The following is a 12,696-nucleotide window of genomic DNA, read 5'->3' on the forward strand; positions in this document are numbered from 1 at the left end:
AGGGGGATGGAGTGGTGGCATTCGGGGATCCGTCCGAATCAAAAGTAGTATTTGTAATCCGGGACTCCGTTGGGCCTGTAGAGGTGGAGATCACATCCTGGGGGCGCGCATGGAGAGCGGAGGGTGCGCCGAACGCCGGCCCGGTGGCCCGCTCCTGCGGCGGGGCTGGTCCTCAGCGGCCGCCTTCTGCGGTTCGGTCGGGGCTTGGCGAGGGGGGTTTGGACGACCCGCACGAGAGGGGCATTGCGACGCAAAGTGCCCCTTTCCTCCACAGGTCAGGCAGACGCCGGTCTCAAAACGCTTACGGCGTTCAGCGGCCGAGGGACCCCCGCTCCCTCCCGGTCGGAAGTCTCGGCCCCGGTCACTCCGGGGTCTCGGGTCTCGTCCAACGCGTTGTTTGGACAAAGTCAGGAGTTGTTTACGATTCTCGATGTCGGAAGCGTGGCGAACCCAACCTTCCACATCTGGGGGGTTCCCCTGCATAAAAGCCCAATGCTGGAGGTCCGGGTTGAGGCCCTCCCTAAAACACTGTACCAAAGTGGCCTCACTCCAGTCCAGGATTCGGCTGGCCAGTGATTGGAACTCACTTGCATACTGCGCCACCGACTTGGTCCCTTGGCGCAGTTGCATCAGGGAGGCTTTAGCCCGCTCACCCAGAGTCGGGTCCTCGAAGCGGTTTCGGAGTGCTACCATAAACTCATCCAGGGTTCGTAGCACCGGCGAGCGGAGTTCATACTGCAACACCATCCAGGCGGCCGCCTCCCCTTGCAGCAGGGAAGCCACGTACTGCACCCGGGACTCTTCGGAAGTGAAGGTGCGGCCTTGTTCTCGCATAAAAATGTCCACTTGGACCATGAAAAAAGTCAACTGGTCTCCCGAACCGTCATAGGTGACTTTCAGGTCCCGACGGGACGGGAGGCTGGGAGGCGCGGGGGGGGCTGCCGGTGTTCCGTCCGGGGGGTTGCCGGCAGGCGGTTGCACTTTCAACGCGTCTAGGGCCGCGGCCATCTCACCCATCACCCGCCGCATGGACTCCATCTGTTCCTGCATGGCTTGGCGATCCTCCAGCCACTGCCTGCGTTCCTCTTCCATCAGGGCCTCCTTGCGCGCCGGGTCCCCTTCAAGTCCCGTGCTGGGAAAGGCCAAACGGCGATCCTTCGCCGTGGTTCGGGAGAGAGACCAACCCTTGGGGGAGTCCAGCCAATTGTTAAAAAGTCCTCGGCCTTGGTCGGGGATGGGACCCCTGGGCTTCTTTGGCTTGGCACCCTCCTCCTTGGGATCGGGTTTCTCCGGTACCACCGATCCGTCCGGTGCGTCAGGGGTAGTAGGGGTGTTTTCCTCATCGCCTGACATTCTGTCCCAAAAGGTACAGCAGCAGTTCGAGAGGCAAGGACTTGCAACTTAATGTGAGAGATCCCCTCTCTCTGAGTTTACTTCTCCAAATCAAATGTTCAGACGTTGATAAAGAAACAAAGGATTTATTGAAGACATCAGGAGATGAGACAGGCACAGGTAGCAAGTTGCAAGTGAGGGGCTAATCGGGTTTACAGAATATATTGACTCCAGGGCATTGGGGCACTGGGGTTCACACTTATTGTTATGGGAAGTTACAAGCTTGGCATAATACAAAACATCAGATGAGTCCCAGGAAGTCTGGTGAAGCTATCACACTTCCAAGGCCACATCGGCCTGAGGGAGTACTGACAGGAAGAACAGCGGGGGGGGGAAGATACATGGGGCGATCAGGCCTGGCGCCTGAGACCAAAAGGTGTGAACTGCTTTTACGAGTTCACTGATAGCAGGTGATGGGAAGCAGAGACACATACACAAAGGCCCTCACAAGCACAATCCAAATCTGGGTTCCTCTATGACTGTTAGTTGTACCGTCCTGTGTAAAAAGTGGTTATAGTTAACTCATGACTGAAGAGTTATAATTCTTTTGCAAAAGAACCAAAGAGAGAATTGAATGCTAAATTGCTGAATTAGGATTCATTAACAAATTCAAGATAATATACCCCACCTCCAAGGCTTAGTAATCATGTGGGTTTCTATAGGTACTAATACCTTGTATATCTTGTCCCTTACACATGTTCATACTTCTTCAGCTGGACCTCTGTAGCTTCCTATTATATCTGCTTATCTCATTTATATCTAACAACATTTGGGTGTATCTTGCACTCAGTTTTATTAACTAATTACTCTGTAGCTTGGATCTTGTTTTGAACTATTATTACTGTCGTTAATTCAGTTAATATCCTGCTCTCTTCCTGGCCATCTCTTTGTAACATCCCTCCTAAACCCACCTTTCTGTTGTGTGTGTGTGTATCAGCCTGATAGGTTTGCACTCCAATACATCTGATGAGGTGAGCTCTGGCTCACAAAAGCTTATACTAGAAGAAACTTTGTTAGCCTTTAAAGTGTCATTGGACTCCTGTTTTAATTTGTGGCTGAAAGAAGCCATGGCCAAGTAGAGCCTTGGTGGTCTAGCTTCATTGGCATGACTTGGAGACTGGTTTAAGTTGTGGACAATGTATGGGAAAACGTATTCATCCTTAGTCAGTGGAAGCAATGGGTAGATGCCAGATAAAGGTTATGGTCTTTATCCAGCAGGTTGTCTCCATCAACCCTAAAGGAAGGAGTCTGCATTTTTGTGGAGAATAATGGTATTCTGCCACAAGATCTACCCATGGAATGTTCTGTTAGTACATGCCTTGCAACAAATTGCTTGGCTTTAAAGATATAATTACTGTAATACAGCGAATTGCTATCTAGAGAAACCATAAAACATTTCCATCTGCCTGCCATGGCTCTGAAGGGAAGATGGTTGCAGCAGACAGCGAATTCAGCGAAGACTCTCGCCAAGCTCGACATCTGAATTAGTCTAATGGGGAAGAGAGAGAACTCATCCATGCCCATTACAGAGCTGGCTTCAGACTTCCAGAGGCCCGCCGGTAATGCATGGTCCTAGCAAGACAAACAGCTGATTTAATGTAGCCTTATTTCAGGAAAATACACAGCGGTGCTTGTTTCTATGGAGGACTATATCAGGACACAAACTCTGTGGTGGTTTTTACATGTGTGTTTCACAGTAGGGAGGAATTTTGACAGAACTGTCAAAAGTTCAGGGAGCCTGAAGGCATTATGCTAGGCTAACCATTTAAAAATGGTTAAAGACTCACTATTGGGAACAGGTACATCTAGGCATTATATATGCTTCCATCCATTGATGCACAAGATAACCCTGAGACATTTGGAATTTATCTCCTTTCAAGCCCAGAGCAATGCCCAGATCTGAGCCTGTATTATACATGAGTAGGGCATGTGGGAAAAGTTGGTTGGTTGGTTGATGGATGGATGGGCATCTTACAATGGGCCTTGTGTGTCCTCCTTGATTCACATGATAAAATTTGCACCAAGCACCCTGGCTGATTCAGAAACAAGCTGAGGTGTTTTTTTTTTTTAAATATTCTGGATGTTGTTCAAGGGACTACCCAATCATAGCTTGTCTTTGTTTCAGTCGGTACAAATAAATTACATGGTCCAAGCAGTTGTACATGATATTGTGACAAAAGGAAAGTTTGCACACCCCGGTGCAATTGCAGAGCAAATCTACCCTTTCTTCAAATGCACAAATATTTTGGAACATTATATGTTCTTCTCAAATGGAGGGCACTTTGAAGATGCATAAATTTTGCTGGTTGGGTCAAATTCAAGATGGCTCCTTACTTACAATGTCCATATTTACACAGTCTTCCCAGCACATGGGCTCCAGACTCATTCCCATGACTTAACACATGCAGATCATGTGTACCTTTCTCCTCAAGGCTCTCCCAGAATTGACTATTAAAAATGTTCTCAATCCCATAATCTGTTCCTAGAATCATCAGGTGACTTCTGACCATGTAAAGGATCTCTCACTACCAGGTGATAATAGAATCATAGAATCATAGAGTTGGAAGGGACCACCAGGGCCATCTGATCACAATCAGGTGCCATGCAGATTTGGGAAATTCTCCAGATTTCTCCAGAATTGGGAAAATATGGTATCATCTAGATCAGGGGCGTTGAACTCAATTGTTACGAGGGCTGGATATGACATAAATGTCACTTGGTTGGGCCGGGCTGTGCATTGCCAGCCCAGATCGAGAGTGTGTGTGGGGGGTCTGTCACGGCTGGCTTGCGGGCCGGATAAGAGCTCTCAAGGGGCTGGATCCGGCCCATGGGCCTTATGTTCGACACCCCTGATCTAGTTGGGCTTGAAATCACACTTTTTATTTTTGGGATCCATTCACTAAGTGTATCACAAGCAGACCCACAAGAAAGCCAGACAGTAGCTGCAAAATTTAGGCTGGGAAAATTAATTAATTAACTTCATGTATATCCCACCTTTCTCCACAGTGGGAACCCAAAGTGGATAACATTGCTCCCCTCTCTGCCACATTGTTCTCACAACAACCCTGTAAGGTATGTTAGGCTGACAGTGTATGGCTGTCCCAAGGCCACCCAGCAAGCTTCCATGTCCAAGTGGGGATTCGAACCTGGATCTCCTAGATCCTAGTCTGAAACTAACCACTAAACCACACTGACTCTCAAGATTATGTGGGAGGGAGTTGCTTTTGTGACTCATGCTGCAGGCTTCCTGAGGTGGAGGCTGCCTGAAGAGCCGTTCCTCTCCCCCCTTTGATTGGGAAGGGCTGTGCCCTCTGCCTCATTGAGACCTTTATTTAATTTATTGGTTTAAATAAAATGTTTTATATTCTGCTTTTATGACCATTGAAATACTTTAACCACTGTCTAAAAGTGTTAAAAATATATTAGAGTGCGAAAACCCCCCGGATAAAATTGTAATAAAATATCCATTAAAAAATTATCACAGGAAAAACAAATTGACTATAGCAGTTTAGAGGCTCTCTTAAGCAGATTAATTTTCAGAAAATTTAAGGGCCAAACTTAATTTTCAGTGTTTGAACAAGTTGGGCCCAAGTTTCCTCAACCCAACCCAGTTTCCCTCCAGCTAAGCAGCAGCTACAGGGATTGGGCTTTTTAAAGATCATGGAGAGCCCCAAATGGACTCAGATGGCCGCCGCTGGGGGAGAAGGGTGCATAGAATAAGTGGTAAGTGCTCCAGCACTTACCACTGGCATGACAGTAATGCTGGAAATTATCAGATTATTCTAATGGTGTCTAGATTTTTGATGGGATATATTGTCATGTATTTTTGTTAATGAGAAGACAAGAGTCACTGGAAGACAGTCATGCTAGGAAAAGTTGAGGGCAGCAGGAAAAGAGGAAGACCCAACAAGAGATGGATTGACTCTATAAAGGAAGCCACTGCCCTCAGTTTGCAAGATCTGAGCAAGGCTGTCAAAGATAGGACATTTTGGAGGACATTGATTCATAGGGTCGCCATAAGTTGGAAGCGACTTGATGGCACTTAACACACACATTTTTATTAAGCCAAGCAAGCCTGCCTTTGGGTGCAGCTTTCTGGAAAAGGTGGAATAATCCTTTCTTTATCCTTCTGTCCTTTCAGGTTGTTCGCAGGTGTTGTCCCTCGAATGTCGGCCATCAGTCTTGGAGGCTTCATTTTCCTTGGGACGTATGACAAGATACGCCGTTTGCTGTTGTGAGCCGGCCCTGAGGCTCAAGCTGAACTACTGAGGAGCCGTGTGGATTTTTTCCCCTCCCTAAAAAAAACACATTCGTGAAGATCCTCTTTTACTTTCCCACAGTCCTCCCCGCCCCCCACCCTTGCTGGCCTCCTGTGGCTCAGCAGCTGTTCAACAGCCTGGACACTATTCTCACTGTTTGCAAAAAGAAAGAAAAGAAAACCCTTAATTCCGTTTCCCCTAATAAACAATTTCCCTGTATGGAAACCCCTGTGCTAGCAGTGAGCTCACTGGAAGAAGTGTGCCAAGAAAGGCGATATTTGGGGGCAAGCAGTCCATTTTATGGGACCCAGCCCTGTGCCTGAAAGGCATTATTATAAGAACTCATTCAGGGAGAAGGATGTGCGAGTAAGAAGGACGCAGCAGGAGTGACGTGACTGCACGGAGAAGAACCTTTTATTTCATGACAACTCGATAGTGGCGCTCAGGAAGACTGGGTACAACTGCAGGCCTGCTCTTCTCCAAAAAACCCCAGGCAGAATAGGTTGTGGGTCTTCCTCTCCCTCGAAATATAAAAAGGGGGGGGAGGCCATTTGTTTCTTGTTTGGACCCCGCTTGGAAAGTTTAAACCACTGTTCATACCTGCAGGTGCATAGCAAGCATTCTTGCTTGGATAAGCAAGGCTGCCTTTTTTAATTAGACTCAGATTTCTCCAGTAAAAGTACAATGTTGTATTATTTTACTGTCTAACAATGTTGCCTGTGAAAAAGAAACCAAGCCCAGCTCTTTCTTTTCTTTCCACTCCCCTGCCTCTAAAGCAGCACAAAAATCACCGAACATGAGAAAGGAGACTGTGGACGGCGAGCGAGGGACAGATTAAATGGCAGCAAGTTCACCTGCTACTCGTTGACTAAAGGGGACATTCACAGTCCATTTATAGCACAGCAGCAGAATGGAAGTTTGGTGGGGACTGTCATGGAGGGTGTGAGGCGCAGCTTTCTGTGTATGCCCACAAGCCTCATGGTAGCACAGCAGGTTATCTGTGGTGAGAGAAAGTGCCATCAAGGAACAGCTGACGTATTGCAACCCGGGAGGGTTTTCAAGGCAAGAGATGAACAGAGGTGGTTTCCCATAGCCTGCCTCTGCGTAGCAGCCCTGGACTTCCGTGGTGGTTTCCCATTCAAGTTCTAACCAGGGGGTGACCCCGCCTAGCTTCCAAGTTCTGATGAGATCAGGCTAGCCTGGGCCATCCAGCTCAGGGCAAGTGGTCTGTACAGTTGGATTTTTGATTCCTGCCTCCTCCTCCTTGACAAACCCATCTGTGAAACTTTCGGGTTTCCAAAGCAGCATGCGATGCAACATGAGGAGCTGCTCTTTGAAGAGTCACTTATGTTGGGGTCACAAGTGTGTCAAAAGATATTCTTTCAGTTGCAGCCTAAGGCCATAGTCCAAGATAGCCAAATGCACTCAAACCCACTGCAATCCATGGAGCAAGGTGGGCTTGATGATATATGGGATATACTTAATGCAGGACAACTGCAGTCTGCAGTTGTGAGAAGTTCTCTCCTTTATAGATTATGAAGATGGGCTTGCTAGAAAACCCTGTCCCAAACTATGGGGTCTAGTCTCACAAATGTGAGAATGAGCTTCAGTCACGAAGCAGTGAATTAAACCGCTTTGTACTTGTAAGTGGGGGCTCCTCTCTCCAACGGGATATGCTTTAGTGTCCCACTTTCTGTGTTTCAAAGTTAATCCCTGGTTACAGGCTTGAGTATAATTCCATCTTTCCAGGTCCATACTGGTCCCAAGGACATTACTAAGAACTTGGAGGGGGTGGGGGAGTACCCATCCAGAATCCACACCAAGCACTTTGAGGTTTGGATCTCTTCAGTCTAGTGCTTAGGAAAATTGGCTCACTGTTAAAAAAAATTGGGTGGCAGGAGGAAGGAATGGGAGGAAGGGAGGGGCCGTGGCTCACTGGTAGAGCATCTGCTTTGCATGCAGGAGTTCCCAGGTTCAATCCCCGCCATCTCCAGTTAAAGGAACTAGGCAAGTAGGTGATGTGAAAGACCTCAGCCTGAGACCCTGGAGAGCTGCTGCCAGTCTGAGTAGACAATACTGACTTTGATGGACCAAGGGTCTGATTCAGTATAAGACAGCTTCATGTTTTCATGTGTTCACTTGACTCCAAGGACCAATATACATTGCAAGCATGCTAATTAATATAACTGGGGAGAAATGACTTCCATTGGAAGTACATTTTTCCTTAACTGGAAGGTTGAATACACACCTATACAAATACACCCAAACAGTTCTCTTGTCTTTTTGCATCCTTGAGCCCTCGCCCCTAGACTCACAGCCACCAGGACCTGTCGTGGCCTCATTGGAAGCAGACCAAGCCTCAAATAGAAAGGGGCAACTGGAAAGCAAACTCTTGTGGTGGTAAATTTTCATACGGAAAATTATTTCCTTTTGTCAATTTTATACTTACTGCTGGTTCATTCCATCGGGCTGCTTTGAATTTTAGCACAGTAGTGTGAATTTGTAGGCCTGTTTCATCCTCTCCTCTCTACACTGATCATAAAGTTTATAAACCCTCTTTGACTGCCCCCCCCCCGTTTTGATCCCAGCAGTCTTTCCCCAAGCTCCAGATGCGTCAGCCTTTGTTGAGTGGGAAGGTACTGCACCTTCTATGTATGGGAAAGTTCTGCCTGTGTTGAATCTTCTGCGAGATGATGTATTCCCAGGACTAGGCGGCAGTGACTGATCGGTAGGGCCTAGCAAGCTCTTCAAGCAGCCATTAGGCCTTGAAGCGGTGATGAGAGCAGATACTGAGGCACAAGCGAAGTTAAGCATCAGAGGAGGGGCCGTGGCTCAGTGATAGAGCATCAGCTTGGCATGCAGAAGGTCCCAGGTTCAATCCCTGGTATCTCCAGTTAAAGGGACTAGGCAAGTAGGTGATGTGAAAGACCTTTGCCTGAGACCCTGGAGAACTGCTGCCGGTCTGAGTAGACAGTACTGACTTTGATGGACCAAGGGTCTGATTCAGTATAAGGCAGCTTCATGTGTTCATGTGTATCCAAGTATGTAAGGTCTGAACAAAAACTGGTCCTCTGGAGCCAGGAAGGAGAAAGTCTGCTTTGAACACTGAGTAAAACTTTTCATATGTTTAAATGTAGTCTGAAGTAGATGGCACGGCATTGGTAGTAGGGAGGAAATGGCACAGACCAGAGACTTCAGTTGCTTTGGACCAATTAGTACAAGTTGTCTGATGGAGGAATGGGAGAGAATTCCATACCTCATGGGGCAGACACACAGCATATGTCTTCTGAGTCTTCCCAAACGTCTTACGACATTGATATTCAGAGGGATCGTGGAGATCCTAAATGGTATAGCAATGTGAGCTTTTTCTCTCTTCTAAAAGGAAAAAAAATTGGAGCTCCATCTAGACAAAAACTCCAGCGATATTATAAATGAACCTTTATTAAAGACACTTCAATGCTGTTTGTTAGACACTTCCAATATTTTTACAATGTACTTCTCAATGTACAACATTGTACCAAAATTTTCTAATAAATAAATAACTTTGTACACAAAAGTAATACTTCCTCTTTCACATTGCCTCTCAGAAGCAGCAGATTCACATATTTAGTGGAAGTAACATTATTTAAACAGTTAACCGTATCAAAAGATACAACCCCCCCAAAAAAACTGTTAATGTGGCAAGTGTGTTCAGCCTTTCCAATGGTGACAACTTTGTTTTTTTCCTATGCCTCTCTGTGCTCATGTCCTATGAACCAATCGTGACTTGTTTGCCTCCCCTTTATAAACGTCTCGCTTCCTTTCAAATCAAGGGGGGAAATGCCACTTAAAAGAAATCCCTCAATAGCTATCAGTTGGCACTTCACATAATTAGTCGCCTACTACAAAGTGCAAGTATCAACCATCCAGAAGGGATAAGAGATAGACAGCTTGCGCCATTATGCATTGCTTCATAAAGGCCAGCTTCAGCTAAAAAGTTGGTGGCAAATTTTTGTCTTAGTTTGTACTTCTTCCCTCACCCCACCTTCCCACACACTATTGGCTTAATGTCCTTGCTTTACAACCCCCATGTCTCTTGTAGTTTGGGTAGGCAGCGGGATGGGTAAGACTATTTTAAGGGATATACAAAATGAGTAGATGTCTACAGCCCTAGCAAGCTTTATGGGGAAACCGTGTGTGTTTGAGCAGTTTTCTTACTGAAGTGTCCCTTCCCTGTCAAACCTTCAGGATAAATTACAGGTGGCAGACCTTCCCCCACCCCCAACAACTGGTTGCTTCCTATAAGCCAACAAGGCAGCCTGAGTCTGGGAAGAATGTACTGGGATATATCGTACATGACCTCCTTCAGTAAGGAGGTTTTCTAATAGGGAAAAGGGTTGAGAAAAAGGTTGCTGCATGAAACAACTGAACACCCTTAAATATTTGAAAGAGTGCATCATGGCTGAGATGCCTACAAAGCCAACCACAAGGCTGCTCATTGGTTATTGAGAACTAGTTTAGGGCACAGTTGTATGTTCCATCCCAGCGAGAGTTCCTGAATTGGGGCCTTGAACACAGTTCTGTTGCCCCAATGATCATGGGAATTTGGTATACTGGTCAAAAATGAGGAGTGTTCCCCCCTTCTCAGCTGCTTCGCTTCTCTAAAAGTGGCCATTCAATCATGGCTTTAAAAAGAGAGAGAAATCTTTCCCTTCTGTATCATGAATTAAATGCAACAATCCTTAACTAAAAATAGGGCAAAAAACAACAACACCCTGATATTTTTGTTACACAGGTACAAACATCAAGAGAAGCAGCACTTCTATAAAGTAAAAAAGGTCAAAATATTGTCGAAGGCTTTCACGGTCAGAGTTCATCGGTTCTGTGTGACCGTGGTCTTGGTATTTTCTTTCCTGACGTTTCGCCAGCAGCTGTGGCAGGCATCTTCAGAGGAGTAACGCTGAAGGACAGTGTCTCTCAGTATCAAGTGTGTAGGAAGAGTAATATATAGTCAGAAGGGGGTTGGGTTTGAGCTGAGTCATTGTCCTGCAATGATTAGCACATTACCTTTAATACTTTGCAGGTCAATGACTCAGCTCAAACCCAACCCCCTTCTGACTATATATTACTCTTCCTACACACTTGACACTGAGACACTGTCCTTCAGCGTTACTCCTCTGAAGATGCCTGCCACAGCTGCTGGCGAAACGTCAGGAAAAAAATACCAAGACCCCGGTCACACAGCCTGGATAACCTACAAAAACCGATAAAAAAGGTCAATTTTTAAGTAAAACAGTTCTTTCTGTCCATGTCCGCCTTTTCATGTTTGCTTTTTAGTAGCGCTTTAAACAACAGCTCTCAAAGCACTATAATTAAAAAAAAAACAGTAGCTTATTGTGGTTACAGCCTATGAATAGTTGTTCTTAATTCCTGGAGGAACTTAAATAGACAATACAAAATCCAGAGAGGTTTCTTTCCTCATTTTAAAAAAAGAAGCTAACCAACATTTTAATGGGGTTCCACTGGGATGCATAAATCTCAACTAGTGCAACAAACAAACTCTGATCCTGCCCACCTGATCTGTGCATCTAAAACATGTTTAAAGTCCACTGGATGTTTATGTGTGCATGACCGGCATTGTGGGTTCTGCCGTTGAAAAGATTTGCCAGCTCCCCACCACCACCAGTCACCTGTGAGAAGTCCCATTGCCTTGGATGAGAACTACGCAAAGCACTCCCCACAGGTGAGCTTCCCATTCATTTCAAGAAACTTGCCTCTGAGTTCCTCTCAGGGCAGTCTGCCTAGTGATGCTGAAATAATAGAAGATCTCAATGTAAAGGTCAAGCGCAACATTGCTGGGGAATCATCTGTAACTGAAGTAGCGAACCTGTTTGCTACGAAATTCCGCCAGCAAGGCCTGCTCCATTAAAATATGGGCCTGACCTTGAAGATCCAAGTAAGGCACCAGAATGATTACTCTCGAGGGGGAAAAACGGCCGGGGGGGGGGGGGGGAAGCAACCGTGTAGCGAGAAAATGTAGTCAACATTGAACAATTTCACTCGATTCGATCATGCAACAAGGAATAAAATAACTCTGTTAGAAGATATATATAATATATATATAGATTATATATATATATGAAAACTCTTATGTACAAATTTACCAAATACACTTTCCCCCCACTTTACACAATAACTTTTTTTTTTTGCATTTCTGTGCTTTCTATGCAAGCCAATGTGTGAGCTTCTGAAACTTCTCATGTAAGTTTTCAAACTATGTACAAGTAGGCACCGCTTGGAAAGGGCTTTGTTCCCCCCACACAAGCTTGCTTCTTATACCTCATTTTATTTTCTCTTAATTTTTTTTCCCATTGAGAGGCTGTCAGTTGAGAACCTGAGGTAGAAGTAGCTTAGATATTCTGTGCAAAGAAATCCGTAGATACATATAGTATGTTCCGCTTATTTGCACGGAGCAGTTTTCTCTGTCCATCGTGATCTTCAGTGGCTGAACTCGTGAAGGGAGTCACATGACCTTGGTAAGTGTCCATTGAGAAGAAGAGTTTGTTTAGCTTCCACTGCTGGTAACGTCTGCGATAGTTCAGCTGTCCTAACAGAGAGCCTGACTGAGTCTTCGAAAGGCGGCAGAATGTTGTGAGACTCAGAAGACTTCGATAAAGGTTGTGAAGGACCTGCAAGCAAACCCAATGTAGATTTTAGAGAATGAAGGCAGGAGTCACCCAGTTGTCTCTTCTGGCCATGGCAAAAATAAAAAGCCCAGCTGCAACCTAACCAAAGGTCACTATTTTCATCTATGTCTACTGCCAGAGGAAAGAAGAAGAGTTGGTTTTTATATGCCGACTTTCTCTACCACTTAAGAAAAAGTCAAACCGGCTTACAATCACCTTCCCTTCCCCTCAACAGATACCCTGTGAGGTAGGTGGGGCTTAGAGAGCTCCAAGAGAACTGTGACTAGCCTAAGGTCACCCAGCTGGCTTCATGTGTAGAAGTGGGGAAACCAACCTGGTTCACCAGATTAGCCTCCGCCGCTCAAGTGGAGGAGTGGGGA

At 45.9% G+C, this 12,696-nt stretch overlaps 2 protein-coding genes across 2 annotated transcripts in view; one reads left to right on the top strand and one right to left on the bottom strand.

Moving 5' to 3' along the window:
- The window catches only part of SLC25A26 (solute carrier family 25 member 26), a 138,016-nt gene extending 132,366 nt beyond the window's left edge, over nucleotides 1-5,650 (top strand). The window contains exon 10 of the mRNA XM_056861949.1: nucleotides 5,534-5,650. Coding sequence (XP_056717927.1) covers nucleotides 5,534-5,630 — 97 coding nt within the window. The 3' untranslated portion in view covers nucleotides 5,631-5,650. The remainder of the gene's footprint in view (nucleotides 1-5,533) is intronic.
- Nucleotides 5,651-12,112: 6,462 nt separating this feature from the next.
- LRIG1 (leucine rich repeats and immunoglobulin like domains 1) overlaps nucleotides 12,113-12,696 on the bottom strand; it is a 108,406-nt gene continuing 107,822 nt past the window's right edge. Inside the window, exon 18 of the mRNA XM_056846696.1 lies at nucleotides 12,113-12,319. Within this exon, the coding sequence (XP_056702674.1) occupies nucleotides 12,129-12,319 (191 nt within the window). The 3' untranslated portion in view covers nucleotides 12,113-12,128. The remainder of the gene's footprint in view (nucleotides 12,320-12,696) is intronic.

Source organism: Euleptes europaea, chromosome 1, assembly GCF_029931775.1.
Source record: "Euleptes europaea isolate rEulEur1 chromosome 1, rEulEur1.hap1, whole genome shotgun sequence".
In the NCBI taxonomy this organism is placed as follows: Eukaryota; Metazoa; Chordata; class Lepidosauria; order Squamata; family Sphaerodactylidae; genus Euleptes; species Euleptes europaea.